Source organism: Centropristis striata, chromosome 14 (genome assembly GCF_030273125.1).
Source record: "Centropristis striata isolate RG_2023a ecotype Rhode Island chromosome 14, C.striata_1.0, whole genome shotgun sequence".
In the NCBI taxonomy this organism is placed as follows: domain Eukaryota; kingdom Metazoa; phylum Chordata; class Actinopteri; order Perciformes; family Serranidae; genus Centropristis; species Centropristis striata.
The window spans coordinates 27,096,436-27,123,932 of record NC_081530.1 but is presented as its reverse complement, the minus strand read 5'-3'; the positions used below and the strand labels follow the sequence as shown (position 1 = coordinate 27,123,932).

The window sequence follows — 27,497 nt, the reverse complement described above, 5'->3', positions numbered from 1 at the left end:
TATTCACATTCCCATTAAACAAGCTACAACAAAGATCTCCTAAAATATAGGCTGACATATAAAACTAGCATTTTTTTTTTTAAAACACTGGTGGATGTTTACCTGGGGGAGGATGACCGAGCACTGCAACTAGATAACAGACAGGCAAGATTGGAAGGAAAGGGGAGCTCTTATTGTGAAAGGTAGGTGCGTATGAAACCACACCAAGAGTGAGGTTTACAATACACACGCATACACAACATACACACAACAGTTTCTACACAGTCATCATGCTTCAATGGGACCTCATGTTTTTTGTTTTTTTTCTATTTCAGCATCACGTTATTAGGAACAACAACCACAAGTGGGTCAAAAACTGCAGGAGGCAGATTCCTTCAAAAGAAAAAAAGAAAACTCAACAAAATAGGTTAGCATTCTAAATGCAATAAAAAGTACTCTATATTCTTGGAGCCACACTGAAAATTCATGACAGACTTCAGACACTTTTTGGGCCATCACATCTCTGAAACGCCGGGCAAAGCATTAGCATTTCTGTCCCATGGGTGCGTGACAGCCTTCACAGCGAAGTTGTCTTCCCCTCTCTAAACTACAAACCCCATTTTTCAAAACACGGTGTAAACAGAATCCCTTGGCGAGTGTGGTGGGCTGGCCAAGAGTGCACTGCACTGCACACAAACTGGAGTTGATCCAGGGCGAGATACTGGCAGGCAACAGTGGCAACAGGCCTGGGTCAAACACACAGACCTGACTGTTCCCGTTCTATGCAATTAGCTACACTTGGTTAATCTGGTTGAATTCTTAAACAGGGACGATGGTTGGGTGTTTGTGGCCCAATTTTGTTGAATTTATTGGTTAGAGACATTCAGATGCACATAAATCATTTGTAAAATCTAGAAAAAAGGCAGAAAACTAAACATAAGCAAATCAAATCTAAAGACTTGATCAAAGACCTGGTAGTTTAATTGGCTGAGTGTGTTAAGGCAGCGAAATAAAAGGAAGTCCAGTAAAACAGAAGAATAATCATCAATAAAAAATAAAAATCATCATACAGGAAAATAAAATGGTCTTTGGTGTTCTCTCGATAACAAAGAATTAAAAAAAAGCTGCAGTTTCGATGCCCAGTCAGTTCCCAGGAGGAAACACTTTCTTCTTGTGTTGAACTTGAAGCTCTAAAACCACGTGCGCACTACAAGGGATCCAACATCTTTTGTTTAAAAATATTACATGACATTACTTCATCCACAGGTTTGGAGAAATCCTGCACAGTGCAAATAATAAATGCCCCCAATATTGATTACAAGTAAAGAGGAAAGTATTCTTTTATGGTACGAGTTGTGCAACAGTTTCATGCATCAGATCACTTAACATGAGACGACACGGGGAGGCAGCGGGGGTCTGGATCTCGGACTCTGTCTGGTAAAGTCCAAAAACTTGGTCTTAAAATATGCATATTGTGAAATGATTCCTGAAGATGTCAGTTCAACACTTCATCATTTATTTTGCGGGTCATTTTTAGAACAACTATACAAATATTAAGCACTTAACACTCTGCTCTCAAGGATCACAGAACATCCACTGATTGGAGGGCGGGATGGGGGTGTCAGTGGAGAACAGCGTGTGTGCTTCCAGTTAACTGAACTTCCAGGTTATATGTTGTTTACCTGCATTACGGTAATATACTGTGAATAGCACCACTCCAAAAATAACACTGCCTTGCTACGAATATGAGGAATCACAGAAGGGAATGGCGAGTTGGGGGGATCAATCTAGTGTCAGAAGGATGATTCCTCATACAGTAGGTGAATGAAGTGCTGGCGGGGCTAACTTTCCCAAGACTGGACACTGACAGACAGGATGCAGGGTTGGACCTCGAATAACGATTTCTCCAGTGAGACAGCGGTCCTTCGATGAGATGGTGTTTTTCCTTGTGACCAAATCTGGAAGTTTGTTTGGGAGGGGTGGTAGTTTATGTGGGTTGGTCCTTCTGCAGAGCTGAGATGTCCAGGGCGGGAGGGGCCCGCCCGCTCCACTCCCTCAGCTGCCCGTCCTTGAAGAGGAGGTTGAGGGCGGGCAGGGGGACACCGGACTCCGCCGGGGGCTGACTGAGAGGGTTCGACACGCCGCTGTCCAGGTCAGAGGGCTGGAGGCCGTCCTGCCAACACAGGGCAAATGTCACACGCCAGAACACCAGGCGGAGCGGATGATATGTGGGACAAGGATACATTTCTCAGGGACAATAAAAGTTAGGAAAGGCTAAGAAGAATGGCTACTGCTGAAATTAGACTCTGTGGCCACTTCCAGCCCAATAATATATATATATATAAATATATAAATAATATATATAGCCACAAGTGGCAATGAATGGGATCCAAGAATTGGATGCAGTGAGCACTTACATACAACATACATGTATTGCTCAGTGTTGGGAAGTCAGACTCTTTTTATCATAGAAGGTGGCCGAAGCACCAGGAAGATTTGGTTTACCTTCTCCCAATTGACACAATGACAACAACACATGAGCAAAGATGAGGTGTTTTTGTCTTATTAAACTAAAACTAAAACAGTTGAAGAAAGAAAGAAAGAAAGAAAGAAAGAAAGAAAGAAAGAAAGAAAGAAAGAAAGAAAGAAAGAAAGGACAAAGAAAGAAAGAAAGAAAGAAAGAAAGAAAGAAGATAAAATGCAACAAACTTTACTTACTTTCCTATTTTTTTACCCTTTTATTTATTAATTATCCATTTGTAATGCATTTATTTATTCATTTCTATTTGTCATAAGTTTTAACTGTATTTATTTCTTACTTTACTTGTTTATTTATTAATTTCCTATGTTTTTATTCCTGTATTATTTTCTGTATAAATGTGTTCTTCCTCATGCAAACAAGGGGCTCAGAGATCACTGAGGGGATTAGCTGATCTCATTGAAAATAATTCAGTCATTCAAGACTATTTACTTTTTCATGCGAACACTTGACTGGCAGTGTGTTTCCGTGTGAAGCGCCAGGAGTCACACATTTATTGTTATTTTCGTGATTTTGGCAGCTTCTGTCCTCTATACTCAACACTAAATCATTTAGCTTAACTTTTGCGTATGAAATATTCAGAAAGTGTAAAGACGCTCAGTTACATCAGGGAAGATTGTGCCACAAAAGAGACAGAAAGTTCACATTTTTTAACCAAAACTACATAGTCACCATGCACTCCCATTTCTATTAAATTGCTTTTCTATTAAATTTTCATTCCTGCCTATTATCGTCTTGTTTTTCTCCTTTCTCTCCTCATACTTGCACACGTCCTCGCAGACTGAAATAACAACCAAAACATTTGCAAATCAACAGAAATCTTCACTTCTATCTCACCCTAACTCTCCCACAACCCCGAGTTACTGCACTCAATTTCAACTATGATAATTGTCTTGCGTTTTTGTTTTGGTTGTTTGTTTCCTCTTCTCCTCTTTCTTTTGTTTCTTCTTCAACATTCAGGCCACTAAATGAACAATAAACCCTTATTTTATGTTTGGTGTGTAAATTTGTCCTTTATCTTTCAATAAAATAAAATAAAACACTTCAGTTGCTATATTTACCTTCAATTAGAAGTCTATTCTCATACTGGCTGTGGGTCACCTCATTATTAAAATATCTTTATGGTTGGCAGATGTACAGTATCAAAATAACTGCTAAATAAAGATCATATGACTGTTGCAGGAATATTGTTTTAAACAAATACAGATTAAAAAACAAAAGATTTGCCAGGAGTCGTCATGGTGGCTGGTAATTGTTTTAAGCACATTATATCAAAATCATGATTTAATTATCTCATTATCTCACAATTAAAAAATACACTTTAGTGCTGCTCATATTTATTACAAATGAAAGATTTAATCATTTTGTTTTCCCATGTGAAGCGTGTTAAATATCTCATTATCTTCAGATGACAAATTCATGTTATTCCCCCACATTGTATTTCACATTGTGACACTAAACCTTCTCTTCTCTCTCACAATCTACTATCTACGCTCTACAGTACTAACGATGTTATGTAGTAAACAGTTCTACTGGATACTTTCATGAATTGTTAATCAGTCTTTAATCTTGATGGCTTCTAACAGACTCACTTTGTGAAATTAAAGTCTGCTGATATTCACTGGACATTGTTTTTCCTGTTCTTTTCTTTTGTTCCCTACTAGTATTCTCAAGTGGCAACCTTAAGAGACGGCAGAGTGTTTTTACCTGGAATGACTGAACGAAGCTCAACACCTTCAGCGACAGCTTTCGGCTCGAGTGAAGAAGCTCTTGAAGGCTGAAACAACAACAACAAAAGTCGAGCACCTCTACAACTCACGTCTTTACAGTTTTTACAAAGTGAAATCTTTGAGGCTGCTGGGAGGTTGTTTTTTTGTTTTGTTTTGTTTTGTTTTGTTTTGTACCTTTCGGTGCTGCAGAGTTTGTGCGAGGCGATTTTTCGACACACTTTGCGGTTTAGCTCGGAGCTGAAGAGGGGCATGCCGAAGCACAGTTCGAGAGGGACCCACTCATCTTCAGATGAAAGAGCTGAAAGAAAGGAATTGGCAGGAGAGAGCGGAGAGATGGTGACGACATGCATTACAACAGGAGACGCGTATCATTAACACGGACATGCTGGACTCCCATTCCGGTCTTTACTGTCTCTTCCCACTCTCAAACCCTTGTGCATCACTTTAAAAATGTTGCTCTAATGTCCTTGGAGGACAAAAAGGTAAAGAAACTGCCAAAACAATATATATCAATATTTCCGATTTTCACATTTAAATATTGTAACAAACTTCGATCACTGCCGAATATCCTTTCATTATTTTAGAATTTTTACCTTCAACATGCTGATATAATAGAAGGCATGATTTTATGCTTCAATGGCTGTGCTGTCAAAAGTTGTTTCATGGGCTTCAATGGCGACATTTGTGTCTGTATTTTGGCTACAGAGTTTATTATAAACTTATTATAGGACCTGAGGTTGAACTTGAAATGTGAAAAAATTCTAGATTTGGAGAAAAAAAAACCTGACACCCTTGCAAAAATGTATGGCATATGCATTAACACAGCAAAAAATATAATAAATAAATACATTTAATAGTCAAAAAAGTCCCCAGTGATGTACAAGGGTTTAGTGGCTTGAAGGTATTCTAATAAAATAGAATAAAAATATGCATGAACCAATATGACACCTACTGTCTGTCTTTGCTTTGCTGTCCCCGTTGTTTTCTTCCGTCACAAGCTCGAAGGACTCTGTGCTGCCGTTGGTGTCCAGGCCTCCACCTAGATGGGTGTCCCCTGGAAGAAAAGCAACAAATCTCCATCAGCATTAAAGCACAGAAAAGTTGTTTCACAGTTAAATTGCTGCTTGAATTCCTTTCAGTTAACGCTTGATTAATTGCCCTACTTTTTAAATAATATCAGAGGTCAGCCAATTAAAAAAACTGGGCAAAACTTTTATGTGCATAAATATCTAAACAAAATCAATTATGTCAGCAACATTTAATCAGTGACTCTCAAGGTAAAGGCTAATACTGTTCGATCCACGTCCATTAGCAAAGGCTATTGCAATAATGGACACAATTATGCAGACAAACAGAATAATTAAACTGGACTGTGAGCAATCTTTATTTAATTTGCACCATTAGTGCCAATGGCCATCAGAGGCAAGGACATTGTTGCTAATTCAACAATATTTCTTCTTCCTCACATGCAAACATCTGCAAGTGCACTTCAGAGTGCGTCGTACCTCTGCACTCATTGCTGTCGCTGGGCCTGCGGCGGTGCCTGTTGTTGGAGTTGAGCATGGTGACGTAGCCACACTGGTGCTCCAGGTCCACGGACTCTTTCAGCTTCTGCAGCGCCTTGTGCACACACATGTTGGAGTAGGAGAAGTCTGCGCAGGGAGGAGAGACGGCACGAACATGAGTGACGCTTCAAGAGCAGCTCTCAAATCAGATTCCATAGAGTCTGCATGGCGTTCATATAAAATCTGTTTCCTCAAAGGGTGTTATATTGTGACAGCAAACGTATTAGGGGGATCAGTGTTACGTGTTAAGCTTCACACACATATTCACAAGAGAAGGATTTTATAGGATTCAAATCTCTTTTATGATGTTTGACAAGTTAAAATCCTGTCACCAGAGAAAGGAGCGCTTGACTGAGGTATGTTAATCATTTACGCACAACACGGCAGTGACAGTAATATTGATTTAACCGGTGTATAATTATTATATTATCATTGAACAGGTTACCACACGGACCCATTAGTCAAGGAATGGGAATATCAGTGGGACTTGAATGAAAACATCTGGTATTTTGTTCTGTTCTTCAACAGACACGAGACCGACATTGTGATGATAGAACGCTAAAAGACAATCATATTTAGAATAATAAAACTATCTCTAATGTTCCTACATTTTATAACTCACCTCCTTTCAGATCCTCTGCATCAAATGGAAACGGGATGTGAACTGTTTCTCCGTGGCCGTGCATACCGTGACCCTGAGGGTTACACACACACATACAGTGCAGTTTATATATCCACAGTGGCACTAAATGTGTTATTAGTGAAAACACAGGAGAGTAGATACATAACATTAGATTATGCAATGTTCACAAGTTCAATTTCAAGCAAAAAACAACAACAACAACAACAACAACAACAAGCTCATTGCAGAATTGGAGCTCCTGTGTGTGTTTACCTGGATTAGTACAGCAGAGTGTGTGAGGGCGTCGTTGAGCATCGTCAGCACGTTGGATGTCGGCACGACTCCGGGGTCGTGACCCCAGGAGGTGATCAGCAACCTGTCATAGACCTGAAGAGAGAGAAGCGGGTCAAAGAAGGGAAGGGATTCTTTCACAGCTGCTAATCACTTTAATAGGGATGGGACAATAAGACATTTCATGTCACAGTTAAACAGGTGAGAAAACTGATTTATGTTATTATCCCAATAATCATGAAAATGGCACTAAAATATACTGTAATCACAACAAAATGGTTTTATTGCTTCACAGATGCAAAAAACGAACAATATTAAATAAAGTAAAACCATAAGGTTCCCCCCAAATAAATAAGAATAAAAAAAGCAACATTGTGCGTTATATTTTGCATGATAATTCCTGTTTTTAACCAGGCTCTATTTTTTCCACTTCTCTACCTTGATATCAAATTTCACAGACAGGAATTTAATCAATTTACCCCTGACAATACAGGAAATATCCTACAGCAAAAATAAAGAGAGTCAAAGTGTACTACTCTAGACCTGTAGTAGTATAGTAGTATAATCTATTAAAACTATGAGAATTGTAATACACTATGATTCTTGCAAAAACAATGTCTGTAAGTGACCAGACATTCGGAGGTATTATATACTTGACCTTATAAGTCATAATAAAATGATTTATAAAGCATTATGGATATTCATGATTGCTTATAACTAATTTTACAGAACTAATTAAGCAGATTCTAATGCATTATAGGTATGATTATAATGACATAGAAAATGTTACCATTCTTTAGTTTAGCTCTAAAAGCAGTTAATGCTACACTTAAGTTCACTGTGAAGAAAACCAGTTGAATGGTATAAAATGACAAGTAGACAACAAGTAGAAAAATATGTGCTGCTGTTCCAATAAAGTGACCCATTTGCATGATATTACTGGTCCTCCCCTGAGAATTTACTTCATCAAATTCTCTTTTGCTCCCTATCTCGAATTCCCTGGATAGTTAAAAAAAATCCAAGACCATCAGGAAGCCTTGGAGGGTGGGGGAATGCAGGTGCACAGTGTGGTATGAGTGTGATTGTGATGCACCAGGTGCTTTTTTAAGAAATGAAGGTTGACGGGGACGAAGGAGGCAGTGCTGAATTTTACCTCCAGTGTTCTGATTAGCAACTGAAACGGCAAGGTCAAACTTTAAAAATGGCAGGAGTCAAAGACGATGAGAAAGTGTCCAATCACATCTTTGATCTGACTCAAAATTTAGTTTTTCTCATCACATGTGGGGCTTTTCTTATCTGACTTCAATGAGATTTCTTTAGCTTACATATCTCAGTATCAGCATACATTTACATACTCAGCCGGTTAATCATTAATCTGACCTGGAATATGTCCGGCAGTTTGCGGAGTCTGGAGCCTTTGGAGAGCAGCAGAGAGGGCGGGCCTTGGCCGGTCACATGGTACAGGTATAGCTTGAACCAGATGGAGCTCACCTCAGGGATGGCCGGGCCAATGTGCTGCAGGGAGAAACAAACATACGTAAGTGTACAGGAGTGGAATTAATACATACACATGTACACATCCTCGGATTATTCTTCCATTTCAGTTCTTACATGAACACATACTTCAAACAAACATGCTTCAAATGTACAAAATAGTAACGGAGACAAAGGAGAATAATTGTTCCTCTGTTGGAGAAGCAGAAATTGAAGCTGCTATTAGAGATGTGAGCAGAAAACAAAGAAAAGAACTCATTGAATTCCACTTCACTGAGTCCCAGCAGTGTGAGAATAAACAGCAGCATGAATGGCACAACAAGAGTTTAACTTCTTTCCCTCTTTCTCTCTGAGCTCAGCTAGAAAGCTGGAGTGTGGCCAGGCAGAGGAATTACTCATGAGCCTTTCCTCCCTTCCTCTCCCCGTCTCTTTCTTTGTGTAGCCTTGTTGTTGGGGGCAACTGCAGGCTGAGTGCCCACAACGCAGACACACACACAGTTACAAATCACAGCGGGTACACAAGTGGGTACACACAGCAAGAGGGCTAACAAAACCACACGGAGCGCGCACACGCAACTACAGTCGACCTGAACACACGACTCTAAACAGTCGACGTTCGATCCAACAGCCCCTCTGCTCTCTCCCCTCCCTCCAGGCCTCATACCTGAGGCGTGCAGCTGCTGATGGGTCTGATCTCATTGCTGAGCGGCGCCATCGAGACCAGCAGCTTGTAGTTCTTGTTGAGGACACGGCTGCAGGTGGCCTGGTCCAGACCCAGCAGGCTCTCACAGCGCAACATGTCCAAGGGGAAACCTAGTTGGGGGAAAAACCAGGGGCAATTATAACGTCTACTCAAAACAGGCTGGAATCAAGTGCGAGCCATTCAGTGTATGCATTTAGTTCGCATTTTTCTGGTTTCTCTGATGTGACTGAATGGATAGTAGAAGAACAGAAGTAGGGATGGGATGATGCATTGTTTTATCATGGATTGTAATAAAAAACACTGACAATAAGTTGATTGTAGTGAATGTCCAATACTGGGATAACCATGAATAGCCCTTTTATGACATTTTTAATAAGGGGGACCTTATAATTTATATAATAAAATAAAACCGTAAGATGGTTCCAGTATGTTTCAGTTCCATTTTTCGCGTTTTTAAGCATATTTTGCTGACTATCATGATAATAATTACATTTTTATATCGTCCCATGCCTCAATAGAGGTAGGGAGTGGAACCTTTTCTCGGCCATATGTCTCAGATCCTTCAGAAGAAGGCCAACAGTTGGTGTGAGAAGTTTAAACTGTTACTTTATTTGTTTCACTAACATGCCTAATGCCCTTGGAAAAAGTCCTGGACAAAGTGAAACAATACTGTCACATTTTTTGAGGTCACAATTTAAAAAAAAATGCTGTCTAGTTTTCTGAACAGGTAGTGGTTTGTGGCATATGGCCAGTAACAACTGCAACCTAATTTTAGGGTTAGGTTTGCAAAACATTAAACTGAATGAACATTGAATTAGATTAGATTACTTAGTAGATATTTTTTGTTACTTTTATATGATTGTGTTTACACACACCAATTTGAGTACAAAAAAGATGCATTTGATCACATTTATGTTTTTTAGCCCATGAAAGAATATGCATTAAAATTGTGAATGTGTATTGATTTCATATATTGTTCAAATTGTCACCCTGTTTTAGCTAGCTAGCAGTCTATACACACTAGACAGACGTCAGACAGCTATTCCTTTAAATGAAAAGACAATCCTGGAAATGAATGTGCCACTTGTGGAAACATCAAACTGTGACTGGTTTGACGCAGTTAAGATTCTTTCTTTATAGCCGCGGTGCTAAGAAGAGTCTTCTCTCCAAGGTGACTTGTTAAGAACGTCTTCTTAAAAGGACACAAGTGTCAACTTGGCATTCTTGGATTTAATAATCACCTGTTGCCTCCAGATATAAATCTAAGAGGGAAGAGGTGTCTATGAAGTGCTAATAGTGATAATTAATTAGATAAATCTGTGCTAGAGTTGAGTTGCACAGATGCAAAGAGGGCCAAGGACCTGATGTTTGTATTTATTTCAGAACAGAGTGAAAGAAACGGTTACAAAAGCCAATTAAAATATGCAATAATACTGCAGCTTTATACAGTCTACAGGAGGTTTGGATGGGGATTTTTGTATGCAATAATAATTTATTATTAATATAATTTGTATCATTGTGGGCTTAGTTTAACTACAGCCAGCGGGCTCTCGGAGCGCTCGCTCCTCAGCAGACGCCCGGAGCAGCAGCAGCTGAGGACGACAGAGAGATAAGACAATCAGAAGTGAGGCAAGCTGCCAAACCAAACAAACAGCATCTGGTGGCACAACGGTTGCTACATGGAAACTCAGAAATTTGCTTTGTCGTCGCTGGAGGACTCACTCTCTCCTGCTCCCCCTAGAGACGCCAGCAGTACAATACAGCTTCTCTCTGGATTGACGGGCTTATATGACCATATTCAAGAAACTACTCAGACTGGTGAGGGGAGAAACAGACAGTCTGGAGTCAAACAATAGAGAATCCACTCCCTCTTTGCTGCTTCCAAAAGAGTTTCCAGTCTCATTCAGAACTTTCACTTTAAATGCTTCATTATATGTTGATTTAGTCCTGAGTAGTAGAATAGGAATTATTTATAGTAGTTATTTGATGCAATTGTGGTCTTGATCGCTCAGAATTTAAAGAGTCAAGGTGAAAATTAGGAGAAAGTGAAACATTTCTTTTTTTGACTGAAATGAATGATCCATTTGTGCTTTGGATCCCTAACTGTCCACCATGTTCAGTCTGTACGTCCCAGCTTCCACCTCCAATTTGTCTGACTGATGTTTGCAGATTTGAAAGTGATTTTGAAACCACCATTACAAAATGTTGGCTGCATTTGTATCACAGATGATGTCAACTGTTGGCACCAAACTAACAGCAAAGCACAGAGGGAACTGTGTGCAGACAGCATGCTAGAATATGAGTTTCTATTTCATTAGCTTGCTGTTGAGGCAGTGAAGGCAGTGAAAACTTAAAGCCAAAAGCAGCATGCTAGCTGCAAAGTAATACACAGGAACAGTTCAGGCCTCCAAGCTGCCAATCTACCACATGTATAGACATGTATAGGTGTGGTGCCTGGATCTTGCTTGTATTTAACCATAAAGTATGAAAAAGACGGTGTAACTGTATAATTACCAATATTTGGGATATCAGGTCCCTGGTCCTGAGTGAGTTCTTTGTTGTAGCGCAAGAAAAGGATGGTGTTCTTCAGGGTCAGAGCGTGGTCAAAGTAACGCTGAGCCTCGCCCTCTGCTGTGCTCTCCACCTAAAGGACAAGTTAAAAAAATTCAAGTAGAGTGTTTGTTCGTGTGCGTGTATGTGGTGTAACTGTGAACATGTAGGAATGCTCGATTATGGCAAAACTCATAATCACAATTATTCTGGTCACTATTATGATCATGATCATTTAACATGATTGCTCACTGAACACAGAACATCCTGCATTCATTGGAGTTTTAAAACAAATAATAACATTTTAAATAAATACAATTCAACTGAAAAACAAATTAAAAAATAAATATAAAAATCATATAATTCATAAATTCTATAATAAATGTACATCTCAATTAATTATCTAAATATAAATAATAGATTAAAATGAATTAAAATAAATAAGAATCTTCCACAATTTATTAAAACGATGAAACATAAATATTCAATGTAATTAATGATAATAATACATTAGATGACATGTTTTAGTGCACTGCTGCAGCCTATGGAAAACTCCCAAACATATATCTAACATGTTGGTGAAGATATATCCAACACAGTCAGGTCAGTAACGGGCAAAGTGCACTGCTGCAAATGAAAGGTTGAGCTAGATCTATAACACAAGACAAAACGAGTGCATCAATGCAAAATGGAACACTGCACAAAATGAATTTATTCTCAATTATTTTCATGTTTTCCGAATTATTGGAAACCAACGTAATGATTAAAAATAAAATTGAATTAAAAAAATTTAATTGTTCAGCCCTATCTGTGATCACGTTCACATCTGTCTATAATTTATTTTCGACATTGATTCAGCATGCTTTGGGGGTTTTCGTGATGCTGGCTTCACCAGATACACTAACAAGTCTTTATTTTCTTTGCTTCCGTTGCTGTTCTCACCTTCTCCAACTCAGCCAGGAAGCTGTCCAGAGTCTCATCAGACAGCTTCCCCACCTCAAACATGGTCACTGCATGACTCTTCAGGTTCTGATGGCAGAAGAAAGACACAGAGAATAGAGATGTACAGTCCAATTAAAATAATTCTGTCACAATTAAGCATTTTGACACTGAGGATCTGTGTTTGTTTCCTCAAGTCCACATGCAGCCACTAACCGGAGACAGGTTGCCCATCATGAGGAAGGCTGTGAGAGTGGAGTCAAACAGGAAGGCGATCCTCTTTGTGGGTGCAACTGGGATGCTCAGGCTGCTTACACTTCCAGTGTCTGCTACAGCGACACAGAAGAAAAATAAGTATATATAACATACAACAAGAGCAACAACTCTGTGCAGGGACATTTATGCATGCAACTGCTTGGCTCCATCATTCAAAAATTGAGGATATGAGCTTGTGATGTTATGAAAAGGAAATGTGTTTACAAGAACCAACTCAAACCATGTCTCTTTCTCCAATAATTACAATTTTAATTGATTATTAACATGTAAATGCGGTTGATGAACAGCCACTTTTATAATATCCAATTTGTTAGTCCAAGCAACCCAACGCTGCCGCCTTAACATGCATAACAAAGTTAAAATTAGACCCCAAATGAAATCTTTTTAGACAAACACCTATTAATGTGAGAATTACTTTCAGAAGCATGGATGAGCTTTCTCTGGGATTAATTAGCACCACTGCTTCAAAACTTCCCAAGTAACAGTCAGAAAGTTCTTTGTGTGCACACCGTGTATTGTGTAAGATGTTAATTTATTTGCAAACGCTGCAGTGTGTGTGTGTGTGTGTGTGTGTGTGTGTGTGTGTGTGTGTGTGTGTGTGTGGTCACAGAGACCTTGGTCTTCCAGGCTGGTGGTGTCGGTGTCAGTTGCTGAAGAGCCGCCCTCCATGACAGGACTGCCCTGCTCCCAGGACAGCAGCATCTTCTGAGGGTCCATGGTGCTCCTAACAAAGAGGACAGAGCCACACATTGACTGAATGACTGATTGATTGGACGAAAGAGCACTCATACCACAATCAAACCAGTTGAAGTGGTTTAATACATTAAAATTAATTCATTATTTTGACATTTAGATACATTTTCAAATTTATTTTTTGGCACCAAGTTCAATCGTAAGAGGACAAATATGTATTTTTGATTTTGAGGGTGTACTGTCCCTTTAAGAACTGGTGGCTGGCTGATACTGGCGGCCTGTACATACTTGAGTCTGTTGACAGACGGGGCGTTCTTCCAGGTGGGGTGGAGCTGGTCTGAGCTGATCACCTGACCTTTCTTTACAGCGAAGCCGAGGCGACAGTACATGGAAACTGCATTCTGATAAAACACAGTAAAAAGATGTTCAATCCACAGAAATCTGTAACATATCATAACCTTTTAACCTCCTAGACCTTGGCTTTTGAGGTGACCTATCCTTAAAGTGGAGATAGACGATGAAAGAAGAAGTGGATTACACCACTTGCAGTAAAATGTCTTGAGACTGTGGCTGGAAAAGGGATAGCTCTCCTTTTCGCAATGGATTTCTTCCTGTAGCTGCTGTAACATTGTCTTAAAGTGATAAGGGGTGCTATTTTATTCAAAGGAGTTTATGCAAAACCTTACCCTTACTGTTGACAACAGAGTTTAGGATTCCATAGTGGCAGCATTGAAAATAACGGACACTACGTTGTCCATGTTTAGTAAGGTATGCACAGGAATTAAAGATGCACGTTCAAGTGTTTTAAGACTTCAGGACTATCTATATAATGTGAAGGATGGATGAATGTGTAATCCAAAAGATGTAACCACTTTGATGGCCTTGATTCGCTGGTTACAGGAAGTTTCTGTCTGTCAAATTCTACTGACATCAGTTGACTTGTGAGGCTCTAAAAGACACTTTTGATGACGCTCTCTCAATGGCCTAAGAGGATCTACAATAAAAAAAATACTTAATGTCTGGTGACTCAAACTGAATCAAAAAAGGAAAAAAGTTAAAACCGTCTACTTTCCACTAAACAGTTGGCTGGCTTTTTCATTATTTCCTTAATTTATACAGTCGTCAACTTGCCTTGCCATTAAATCTTTTATTCAGGCTGAACATGCCGCCACAGTCGAGTATGGTGGGCTTGATTGCTTTCTACACCTCAACACTCCTGAGGTGCAAACCGAGGTCAACGCTGCGCCACCCTCTTATCATATCAAAAGAAGCACAGCGAGGATTTTTTTTTTCAAGTGACTCAGGCCATGAGGCAGTCATTACACAAGAGAAAGTTAAACTCAAGTCACGATGGGAAAAAGTTCTGCACAAAGGACACCTCTCAGACATCTCAATCATCTCTGAAGTTACAGGGTTTCTCCTGGAGAATCGCTGCTGCTGCTGCCTTCAGCCACTTCTCTTAAGTGCTGCTTTTCAGCAGCAGGAATGAAATGAGACCGGAGGACAGGGGAGTTCAGCTCTTCAGGCTGACTGGGGGTCACAACACTGAGAGGGAGTTTGACTCTGTGTCTGACAGACAATGAATAGGAAACTGGGGAAAACTGGGTCACAGTCGAGCACCAATTCAACTGGAATGCTCAGCCCTCTGTTGGAGTCATGGGGCCTGATGGATCTAACCTGAAACAATGGGTGTGTGTGTCACAGTGTATTTCTCAGGTGTGCGAGCGTGTATGCGGAATGAAACAGCCAAATTGTGCAGAAATATCTACTAGCTGGGCTACATAATATCACTTCTTCTCTCACTGGTTTGCACACTTTTTCATCTGAAAAGCCTACAACAACAACAAGAAAGACAGCAAAGCCTGTGTGCTGCTGTTATAAAACCATATAATACATATCAATAAACAATCAATTGTAATCATAGCATACCTTTAGAAAGCATATTCAAAGGAAGAAAAAAAATTGTGAAAAACCGTTTTAATATTTCAGATTTAATGCCAAATACAAATCTTAGTATTTGGTTCCAAAACACATTTTAGCAAAAGACGAAAAAAGGTTGTTCACTTTATTTCTTTTTACTGCAACACTTTGTGCCTTTGAGCATAAGCAGAGGGGGGAAAAGCATGTCTCAAAGTCTCTTCAAAAGAGCCAGCTGAAATTACTTCCCCATTTTGTCAGTGTCATTTTAGAAAGTGGGGCCATATTCCCCCAGATCAACCGTTTTTCCTGCCTCTTGTGAAAAACAGTACTTTAGTCTAAACATTACAATAGGACTCTCACATTCTGCAGCAAGTGGGCACTCACCTTCACTAAGTCCAAGTCAATCTCCAACACATTCGCCAGCTGAGCGGCACAGGGGAGGAAGGATCAGGAGAGAGAGGAAGGAAAAAAAACAGGACTCGGTTGAAGAGTTGATCAATAAACACAGTCATATTACATTCAACGAGCACAGCAGGCGAGAACAATAAAACACATTTCTACGGCCTACCTCCGCTACGTTTGTCTGCTCATCAATGGACACAAAGATTTTGTAGAGAAGCGTTTCAAAGTAATCGCCCTGGACGCGGTTCATGACAAAGCCTTCCAGCGGGGGTACTGAAAGACATGAACAGTAACGAACAACTGTACAAACATTCCCAAACATTGTTTTATGGTGCAATTCAATAGTTTTTTTATAAATACTGTATCTGTAATGACACTACTGGGCATCGTTTCAGATCAGTCCATTACACGTAATGCTTGATTATGTTCCCCCAGTTGTAATTTAGGTACATATTACTCAAGGGAGAATAATGGCAAGATGTTTAAACACACACACACACACACACGTACCTGAGATGCAGCTGTCATCAGATATGGGAACATCCAGGTAGATGAAGCCCCGGTTGTACAAGCCTGGAGGAAAACAAAAAGACAACAATCAATGCCTGATTACACAGTTTGTCTTGGAAAATTTTTCTGAACGTAGCAACAACAATATTAATGGATATGATCTAGTTATTGGTCGTATGCTTAATTTTCTGTTCTGTGTAAACCAAGTGAAGCCAATGCAAAGTGCCTTAATCCTGCATTATTTCTAATGACCAGCAGGGAGCGACTCCACTGGTTGCAGGAAGTCGAATTGTATAGATGTCTATTAGAAAATGGCCCTACTTCTCACTTTATTACATTAATAAACATTTTTCTCATGGTCTCATTTGCTAGTTTCAAATCTTCTTTTTATTCTTTTACATTTTGTCTTTATTTGGAATCACACTTCACGAGCATATTGCACAATCATAACCATCATGATAATTGGCATTGTGATCCATATTTTCAGATTTTTATCTAGTTATAGACAGAAACAAACACAACTTGGGAGTGTTTCCATCTACAGCAAGTAGTAGAACAGAGTAAAAATAAAAAAGGAAAGTTTCATAATATTAAACAACAGAAGGGCGTTTCGGGGCACTTCTCCCAAATTTCTTCAAATTTGGCTTTCTGAAGCCTCACAGAGAAAGTGTTTCATTCCATTACAAAAGTTTCGTAGATGATGTCATACCACTCGTCTATAGATGGGCTGTCTGGCTGAAGCCATTTAGACAGGAAAGGGCTGCAAGCCAGATTCGAACCTGAGCTGCCTGCTTTCAAGGATTAAGCCTTATGTGGTATGTGCTCTACCAGTGGGCCACCAGGACGCCTCGCATGGCTACCTTTTAAATGGCAGGTTGTTCACACAATACACTATGAGCAACTCTTGTTCAGTATTCAATTCAATTAACTAAAGTACAGGAGCCGGCTCCTATTTCTAAAATCATGGATAACCCTAACTAACCAAGGTAGCTAGCTAGTGCTAACTTTGACTGATAACATGGCGTCTGTTTAGCTCCCGATCTGTTTTGCACATACGCAAAAAAAACAAGATGGCAACAGCTGAAATGCCAAACTCAAGGCTTTAAGTCCAGACCAGTCCACAAACCAATGGGTGACGTCATGGTTGCTCCACTGTTTTTATGCAGTTTCTGGTGTAGAGTAAGCCAATCAAATCTAATTTGAACAGCTACTTGTTTTCAAATTGCTCTGTGTCTCCTGTATTTAATTGTACTTGTTCCCTCTCAGTCACCAGCACTCCAGTGGCCGAGGTTCATGATGGTAAAACTGTTCTCTAATTAACATTTTAACTGCACGGACACATCCTCAGTCCCTGTGCTTCATCTCTGAAATTCACACCAGCACACTGATGAAAGAACTACAACATTAGTGCCAGACATGTTCACACTGAATTTCAAAGACGCAAACTCCTCATTCCAACAAATGTATTTTTTCTTGAATTTAATATAAAACCACAGTACTAATATTTTCCTGTGGATGTTAGCTCATGCTGTACCAGCAGGCAGATAAAAAAAAACAAATCCGAACCATTAAATCCAACAGAGTTTAAAACAACCTTTTCTGTCCCCAACTGCTACTGCACATTTTAATGATACTGTCGGCACTAATAAGCTTTTTAAACTGCAAATATTTTCATTATTCCTAAAATAAAAATAAGGAGGTTGTTGCAAGAGAATTAGAAATCTATGTATAAAACAGGCATTTGGAGATAACAAAATTATATTTTTTTCGAATTTTGTCAGTTCTTGCTGAATAGACACATAATATTAAAATAAATTACGGTTTTATTAGGAAAATTAGAAACCAAGGTATAAACACCATTAAAAATTACATACAGTAAAGTAACATATGACAGATACTCACTGAGGACCACATTGTACTCCGTTGATCCAGCCAGCTGAGGACCAGAATCAATCATCTTATCAATGGCTTTCTTCTCTGCTGAAGAACAGATCTGTAATTACACATAACAAACATACAACATTAGCGTATACCTTTACATGTGGCTGTGCAGAAACCACCTTCATTGAACATCAGTGGTAGCGCAGTCTCTGGGAGGATGAATACATTTGCATGTAACTGTGGATTCCTCGATTCCTGTTTTCTACTGTTTCTTTTTCTTGTGGAGGGGAGAAGAACTGTTGGGAACTAGGCAGGTATTTATTTTTAGTCAGGTGAGCTCTCCACATGCAGTGCATGGGCTCATGGGATGAACATTTGTAGCTTGGTGGGTAACGTGCATGAATTTCAATGAAAGCTCAGGATGAACACAGCAACACGTTCTCTCACTTATTTTGTAGATCTATAAGAGATGCAATGTAGGGAAGTAGGTCTAAAAGAATAAACCAGAGCTTCCTCAGTGCATTTGCTATATAAGACATTAAATACTTTAACATAATTCCAATAAATCCGACTGCATCGGTCCCAGCCTGCTATCACTTAAAATGACATATCTAAACTGGAAGCAAAGCCCTTATCTCACCCTGATATCATCCTCGGTGATGTAGCCTGTTTGTGCCGTCCACCACGGCTCCACAGAGATTTCCACTGGTTTGGCCGGTAGCAGGTCCCGGGCTGATTTCCTGCGGAAGAATTTCTGACAAAGGAGACAAACAGGGAAGCAGATGAGGTGAGATGATAAACATGGCTATTAAATGCTAGTAGGGAAAAATGGTGGAAGCATGTCTAAAATATGCAGAAAATGTTTTGTTTACAGTGTTTTAGCTATTATTAGGTAGATATTATTAGCTAATGTTGGCCTATCATAGACATCAGTATCTTTTGGTATTGGCTGATATGCACAGATAACACTTTATTATGTTATTCAGAACATACAGTGCAGAAAATGATGCTTGGGGTCATTTAGAAATTGCTATTTATAATATTATCAGTTATATTTTTATTTAAATGGTCAGAAATGTACTGATACTGATCATACAATACTGATGTTTATTTAGAAACTTATTTCATGTGTATTTATTATTTATTTTCTCCGTTTTCATTTCAACAATTTGTTGTCAATGTTATTTACTGTATGTGCATTGTATGACAATGTTAAATATTTGTTAATTATGTTATTTGTTAAAGAAGGTCTCTGAGTACCTTTGTACAGTGCAGGATGCAGATAAAAAAGGTATTTTTTCATTACAGCTGCAGAATTCACTATATCGGTCACCACATTGTTAATCGGGAAGTTTTTTTCCTCCTCAAAAAATCTATATGGCTCTATTTGAAACATGTCTTACTTTGGAAGACCTGCACTGGTTCATCAGGTCAATGTACTGGTTTCTCCCAATGCCAAGCAGCCGCAGACCTGCAGGATGATGAGAGAATGAGGCCGTCAGTAAAACTCAATCGTGCCTCAGTAACTGGCCGGGAACTGGTAATCGCTACACATTAACACTAAGGCAAATAAATTTGGCTGCAGTACAGCGGCTAAAGTGTCTCTGCTGTAAAAAAAAAAAAAAAAATTGTAAAGCCTTGGAGCCTGTAATTGAAAAATGCCAGAGAATTACAGCAAGAAGCAGAAGTTTGAGAAAGAGTTTTTTCCAACTTCATATTGCAGTTACTTCGGGGAAGGAAGGAGCTTGACGAGCAGTAACAGTGACTCATCCAAACTCTGCTGAGGGAGTAGGTCCACACAAATAACCACACACCTTTACAGGGACAATTCCAACACGCACACAGACACACACACACACACACACACACACAGACACACACACAAACATACACACACACACACACACACACAGATACACACACACACACAGACACACACACACACTAAATGCATCTAATAACATAGAGAGGGACATAAGTGTGAGCGTGTACATGCATTTTTTATCTGTAATTAAATGATCACATATATTGTGCGTCTGACAAAATACTGACCAATAAAGCAAACATTTTATGGCCTGTATAATGGAGAGGCATGCACATTTTAGCTATAAATCCCACCCTGTCCCCTCCTCTAGCCGATGATGCACATGCCTGGAAGGGGCAGAGCAAAATGTGCTGGGACGGCTGCCAATGCAAACAGGGACCAGTAAGGGATGTTCGCATTTCGGCCTCCCGTCGCAGCAGAATCCTACACGCATATCCTGCTGTTTCACCGAGACACAGACACAACACACAAATATCCACCCACGTAAAACTCTCACACACACACTCTCGCTGCCTCTCCATCCACCCACTTCTGCATGACACACTTCCAAAGCTCCTCCGGGGAGATTAGAGGAGAGAAGCCCCTGCAAGCACGGCTCCGACGGCCTGCTGGCAGCCTTCTGTCTCCGCAGCGTGAAGGTCCTGTACAGCCAGGACTCAGTCACTCACAGGCCAATGCCAAAGCCTGTTTCACTTGACAGCAGAAAGTCAGAGAATGCTTCACCTGCCCTTACACTTGAATTTGGCACAGTTTTAATCAGATTTTGGTCCTCTGTGATGCGAAACATATCAGAGAAACAACTGCTTTTTGATTCAGCATGAAATGGGATTTATGTGTCAATCCAAAAACCATTTGGGCAGTGCTCTGGTTTTTTATGGAAATACAACAAAATACTTAAGGATGATTAGTAATGCTCATCACCAGGTTGTGAAAAACCATTTCTCTCCTAAACCATGAAAGCCAGAGTGGGATTTGTTTGTTATTCAAGAGAAGAAGTTATAGGCTTTCTATGAAAACTCGTGCCTCCACAGCACAGAAGCATATCGAAAACACTTGAAGAAAAACGGATGCATGAAAACTGAGCAGCAGACATGTGCTCGGATCCAGTGTACCTGGCAATTTTCCTCTTTATCGACAAACAAAGGAATTACTCAACTTTCTCAAGTTAACATACACTGAAAAAAATGTTTTTCTAAAGCTGAAGAGGATATCTTCAAGTACTGTAAAACCCAAAGATATTCACTTTGAAATAAACACAGAAAAACAGAGAATTCTCACAATTGAAGCTTGAACCAAAACATGTTTGGCATTTTTGCAAAAAAATAAATAACCTGTGCAATACATACAATGAACTGCCTTAATGTATACATTTTTCTCTACTGTATTGCTAATATTTCTTAAATTTCTTATATACTTTTTATATTTTGCTGTTATTATATTGTATTTGTCTTTTTATACTTTGTAAGTATTTACTGCTTTCTCTAACAGAGCAATTCTGTAAGAACGTTTCACAAGCTTGTACTTGTTTGTACAACTTGAGTGACACTAAAACATCTTGAATCTTTAAAAGCTGTCGTTTTCTGTCAATCAAATAATCGATGGTTCAGCTCTAGTGTCATAATAGGTGCTGAAGTACTGATATGCGCTATGAATAATGCATCAATTTCCGATAACCCTTGCAGATCTTCGGTTTAAAGTAAAAGTTTAAAGTGCCCCTCCAGTGGCCTCATGACCTTCATTCAAGTCCCAAAGCTTCCTGAAATCTCTTCATCTTTTCACTGTGACTCTACTCTCACCTAATGCACTGACAGCCCTTCAAAAACAGGAACTGGGAGAGATGCAAAAAAGATACCAGAGAGCAGGAGTGGGAGGTACACAGAACCCCAGTAAAGTCATCCAAAGTGTGGGAAAAAAGGGAGGAAACTGAGAAAAAGAGGGGTAAAAACTCACAGTCAGCAGCAGTGAAGTTGGGCAAGGAGTCGTAACTCTTCTCACTGTTCATAATATCCTGGAGGTGCAAAAAGAGAAAGGAGAGAGGAGACAGGTTAGAGAATTAAACTCATTTTTTGTCTTCCTCTTTCTGTGTCTCTTTCTGCCATGCTAATTTCTAACACCCCATTTTCATTAAGTGCTTAAGACGGATTATCAGAATATGACATAGCCATCGGCAATTCAGTGGCCACAATTAAAGCTCAGGCAAGTTTAGTTTAGCATGCATAGGAAAGCTGAAAATGAAATGCTCCGTCTTCATTCATGTTTATAAGTTCAGTCACAGGAAATAGCACTGAGCGTATTAGTAAATCTGTTCTGATGAAAAGGGAAGTGTGCCAAATGTGGAACATTAGAATGTGTCAGTAAGCATCTGCACAGCCCCTCTCTGCTGAACACACAGGGTGGTGACGTTATGGAAACACGTCCGACGGTATTATGCAAAGATACACAATAAATACAGCAAACATTTTCAATGACTCCAGAGACAAAACAGATTCAAACATACAAAATCCACAAAATGTGCTTATTTAACAGTATATGCTGCATCAGTCCATATTTGTTGGTGTTTAACCTTTGCATGCACCTGTGTTAACGTGGCAGTCTATCAGCAATCTAACAGCACACATATTCATTAAGGAAAGCTGATTCAATATCTTTATTATTTATCTTGAACATACAGACTTGGACAGTATAATGTTGTCAGCGGAGTGAATTTGTAAGTGACTACCATTAGAGCCGGACAGGTACAGGATTTTCAGACTGATACCAATTTTAGAGGGGAAAAAATTCACAGATTACTGATTATTTTGTCCGATAAAGTCAATTTTTCAGCTGGAATGAAAATGCCAATGGATAATGATTTACCTCTGATAGGCCAGTATCAGCCAAAATATCAACCGATATATTGGTCAGGCTCTAACTGACCTGGAAACAGGATGGAAACCTTGCATACTTCGCTTTATGTTGACCAGTTGTAGAAAAAGCATTCAGATCCCTTACTTAGATAAAAGTACTAAAACCACACTGCAGCATTACTCCACTACAAGTAAAAGTCCTGCATTCAAAACATACTTCAGTAAAAGTAGAAAAATATCAGCATCAAAATGTACTTAAAGTATCAAAAGTAAAAGTACTGGTTATGCAGAATGGACCCACTCAGATTGTATCATATATTCTAAATATATTATTGTATTATTATTATTATTATTGATGCATTTATGTAAGCAACATTTTACTGTTTTCCAGGTAGGAATAATGTTAACTACATTTTTTTTTTTTTTTTACAAACATGCAAAAATTGATTGTATTTTTTCATGTTAAATCTTGACCTGAAAAGAAAACTAAAGCTAGCAGCTGAATGTAGTGGAGTAAAAAGTACAATATTTGCCCCTAAAATTTATTTAGGGGCAAATATTTAGTATTAAGTTACATTCCACCACTGATGTTGACTTGATGGTGGGATAAAGTTGGGCACTGGTGATTACTAGCTATAGAATAATTCCTTTTCATTAAAATGTTTTGTGTATTTTTAATTATTATCATTTGCCTATAGACATTCAAAGCTTTACTTCAAAGCCTCAGAGTTATATCACCATATGTTCTGTGGATTACTTGTCAAACTGACTCTTGCAGTCGTGTGAACACATGGGCTCAGTCTTTGTAATCCAATTGATAATGTTGGAAGTCAAGGAGAGCCCGTCTGGTCAAAGTCTCAGAGAGACCGGTGCTCTGTGAGCTTGACTGTGCCTGCGTCAAACAACAGACTGAGCTTTATCAGTGAGAGTGAGCCGTCATGCAGACAAAGCCCAAACTGACTGCACAGCCAACAGCAAAGCTTTTCTCTGGGTGTGTTTGTCCTGGGATCAGTCCTTTGTGTCCCTGAGCAGGGACACGAGGCTTCGCTAGACACTGACTGACACCTAGTGCCTGACTGATGCCAAGTCTGTCAACGTGGGAAAGACATTACAGCATATGCTCCTCTAAATCTGCAGATTATTAGAGTAACTGACTGTATTTATCTCATAATGGTGGTAATGAATGCCATGTTACATTTGCCTTCTTTTTACATGCAAATGACACATAACTTCAAGAGTATGACTCACTAATGCAAGCCAAAGGCATACACATATTTCTCCTCTATAGGTCCTGACTATACAATAAAGATGTAACTGCACAAAAGAAAACCTTTTAGTAGATTTGTTCTTTCCATATAATGTGGTATATATTTCAATAACAAAGAAGACATTACATGTAGCAGCAGGTGTTGTTAAAAGCTCAGATTTTTCTTATTATAATGGCTTCCTGGATTCCCTGTTTTGTCTGAAACTGCCATTTCCACCGTGGCTTCCAGGGATGCCAGAAAAATTGAAGACATTGTTCAATTTAAATTAGCAGAGACTGGATGTTTCCAGACCAATTAGAGAATCTTTGCTGCTGCACAATAAGAATTCCTGCTCTCTGCTTTTAAGTTTACCTGGCATGTTGTTCTGAAAGCGTAGACGAAATTGTGAAATCACCATGTTATTGTCTTGCGTTTTGAAAGAAAGCAATGCTAGATGACAAAATCAGTTAAAACTTTAAAACGCTGTGTATACAAAGACAGATGTTCAGGTGTATGAGGAGCTGCTTAGAAAGCAAGTGGTTGTATTTTAGCATTTCCACATCCCTTCCCAGTTCTGCAGCAAAGCGGCTTACCTCCATGATTCCTATGTAATATGAGAACGGAGTGACTCGCAGCCCTTTGACCATGATGTCAGACAGGTGGTAGGGGTACAGCATCAGGTGATCCCGGCTATACTTCAGGAGCTCCTCGTAATACTTGCGCTCATCCTTCCTCACGTGGCGCACTGCTCATAAAACACATACACAGCAGTCAGGTCACAGCCAGTTCAGGGGTGAGTGTTCAGACAGGAACACTTGCAGTAAATATAAACCAGATCAATCCAGGTTAAAAAAAAGGAGCATTGATCAAGTGCTAAACAATCTCCAGAAGGTCACAAGGGTAGAAAGACTATTGATTACATCAAGTGTTTATTATTATACGGCTATTTAGGGACCGTTACACATTACTTTCAGTGACATATTAATGAGTATAGCATTAGTGTCAATATCACTAAATGTGAGTGTGATGTACTTGTTTGCAAGCAGACCAGACCCAGTGCACTTACAGGTTACTTGCCAAGTTGAAGCTAATGCAGTTTAAATACTAAGATTTATTTTTCTCAGGGTTGTTGTATTAGGATGTATTTGTTTGAGATAAATGTACCCGATAGACTGGAAACTAGGTGCTCGTTTGGCCAGTCCATAAACTTGTCTTACATGCTTTATTCTAGAGCTATTTAATGCAATAACATTTGTTAGCTCTTTGTCTACAATAAGTCATGATGTGTCCTACATTATAAGTTAAATGTTTAGCACTGGAGTGAAGAGACAAGCTCAACTCACCTAGGTTATTGCGGAATCGCAGCTGGTTGCGGATGCTGTACAGCAGCACATGCTTCTCATACTCACGCTGAGAGTTCCCCAAACTCTGCAGAGAGAGCAAAAACACAGAGCACACAAGTGAGAATCACAGCTGGATTAACATGCTTAGCAGGCAAAATTAGATCCTGGGTCCCTTTAAACAACACTCCCATTGTATGTGCAATGTCAATTTCTTGGCCCAAATTTACCCATCTACATAAATTCAGTTTCGTTGTCAATGTCATGATACATTTTATTGTTTAGTCCATCAGTTACTCTAAATTTCTTCAGTAACAGCAGGCCACCCCCTCAGTTTTTCTCTGGCTTCAGAACGTATATCCATGCAGTGTAGTATATAGATTATAAGAGATTTTAAGAGAGAGAAGGGCTGCCATCGCTTCGTCGATAAGTCAGCTAATTGGTCCAAAAACCAATTTATGAGCATATCTCTGATGAACTCAAGATTTAGCATGATGCATGCAACTCAGATTTACAGATCTTACTTATTTGTATAAGTCAACTAATAATTTCTTTAATCTAGGAGATCCCTCAGAGAAAGCACACATTCTGAATTGAAATGTTGGAACCTGGAATGGGACAGAAAAACTTGGAAACATGGTGCATCCCTAAAATTTCCAATTATATAATATACAAAACAGTTAACACACAATGCCGCCGGAGGTATGGGGCCTCTGGGCAGGTGCTCACTATTCTACTTGAGTGATGGCACTTAATGGCACAACTTATATGAAGGAAGGGAAATTTATAAAAACAATCATGGGATGCCACCTATCCAACAGTGTGTCGTGTAATGCCAGTGTGTGCAGCTTCATGGCTGTGATGTAAAGAATGGCCAGCTGTGGCTGAATGGTGAAACTCCTGCAGAGGAGGTTTGCGGAGTCCTGCAACACTAGCTGCCATCTCTTAGTGAATTAGTGCAGTAATTGGTCATTGTGGACTTGATTGACTTAGATTCTTTTAGTCGAGTAGTCAATGATTTATGCTTACTTTATATTGTATAAATCCAAGAAACTTAAGAGCACACGTAAAAACAAGATTTATCAGTTATCACACAATGAGTCTGGAGGTATGGGACCTGTGGGCAGGTGTCTAGTTTCCTGCTTGAGTAATCTATCTTTGGTGAGGATGCACAGGCATGCAGGCAGCTCAAACTGTATGCACCCGCCTTCAACATATATGCAAGGAGCAGGGATTTCTGCAGACATTCAATGTCGAAAAATATGAAGATTGTTTTACCATTAATGTAGTTAGATACACATTGGGCACAAAAGGTGTGAATTGAGTTACTGGAATCTGTAATAGAACAGAAACACTTGAAAACTTGGTGAATCTCTAAAATCTTCAACTATTTTAGCACCAATCAGTTATCACACAATGAGCCTGGAGGTATGGGACCTGTGAGCAGGTGCTTTGTTTCCTGCTTGAGTAATCCATCTTTGGTGAGAATGCACAAGGATGCAGGCAGCTCAAACTGTATGCTGCATGTACCCGCCTCCACTTCAACACGATATGTTGGCATAACGGCACAACGTATATGCAAGGAGAGAGAGAGATTTCTCCGGACTTGCAATGTCGACAATTAGGAAGATTGCTTAATTATTAATATAGTTAACTACACACTGAGCACAAAAAGGTGTGAATGCATTATTTACAGATGACCTCCACGCGCTAAAAACAATCATGTGATGCCACCTATCCAACAGTGTGTCATGTGATGCCAGTGCGTGCAGCTTCATGGCTGTAATGTAAAGATGGCCAGCTGTGGCTGAATGAAGCCCTGCAGAGGAGGTTACGGAGTCGTGCGACACTGACAGCAGCTTGTATGACACCGCGGTGACATTGACAGGTTCACCCCACGGGACACGGCGGTGCTCCCCTCTCCCCTCGCCCCGTGGAAACGTTAAAACACGGTACCTGTTTGACATTAGCTGGCAGCTTGGTCCACGGATAATTCTGCCTGATGTGAAATTCCACGTCCGTGTTCATCGCTAGCTAGCTAGCTGGCTACAAGCTGAATCCCCTCGAGACGATCAGAAACGGGCTCTCGGGTAAGTCCACGGTGACTTTACCCCCCCGACACCCGACAACCGAGCCAAGCGACCC

General features: G+C 39.7%; 1 protein-coding gene across 3 annotated transcripts; it reads right to left on the bottom strand.

Annotated features, from left to right (window-relative positions):
• On the bottom strand, positions 1–27,497 carry fam91a1 (family with sequence similarity 91 member A1). 3 transcript variants are annotated; one of them, XM_059350150.1, is made up of 24 exons: positions 27,309–27,497; positions 25,356–25,440; positions 24,606–24,757; positions 21,870–21,927; positions 19,498–19,565; positions 18,735–18,848; positions 18,116–18,206; positions 16,214–16,276; positions 15,870–15,976; positions 15,686–15,724; positions 13,670–13,782; positions 13,303–13,412; positions 12,629–12,741; positions 12,416–12,502; positions 11,438–11,567; positions 8,885–9,033; positions 8,107–8,241; positions 6,709–6,822; positions 6,436–6,508; positions 5,754–5,900; positions 5,201–5,302; positions 4,423–4,546; positions 4,226–4,295; positions 1–2,152 (listed from the first exon to the last, which is right to left on the bottom strand). In XM_059350150.1, the coding sequence occupies exons 1-24, from the start codon at positions 27,378–27,380 to the stop codon at positions 1,967–1,969; spliced, it is 2,502 nt and encodes an 833-aa protein (XP_059206133.1). In that variant the 5' UTR covers positions 27,381–27,497; the 3' UTR covers positions 1–1,966. The 3 variants fall into 3 exon arrangements, with proteins under 3 accessions (XP_059206133.1, XP_059206135.1, XP_059206134.1); XM_059350152.1 differs by having other exon boundaries at positions 1–2,140; XM_059350151.1 differs by having other exon boundaries at positions 12,629–12,738.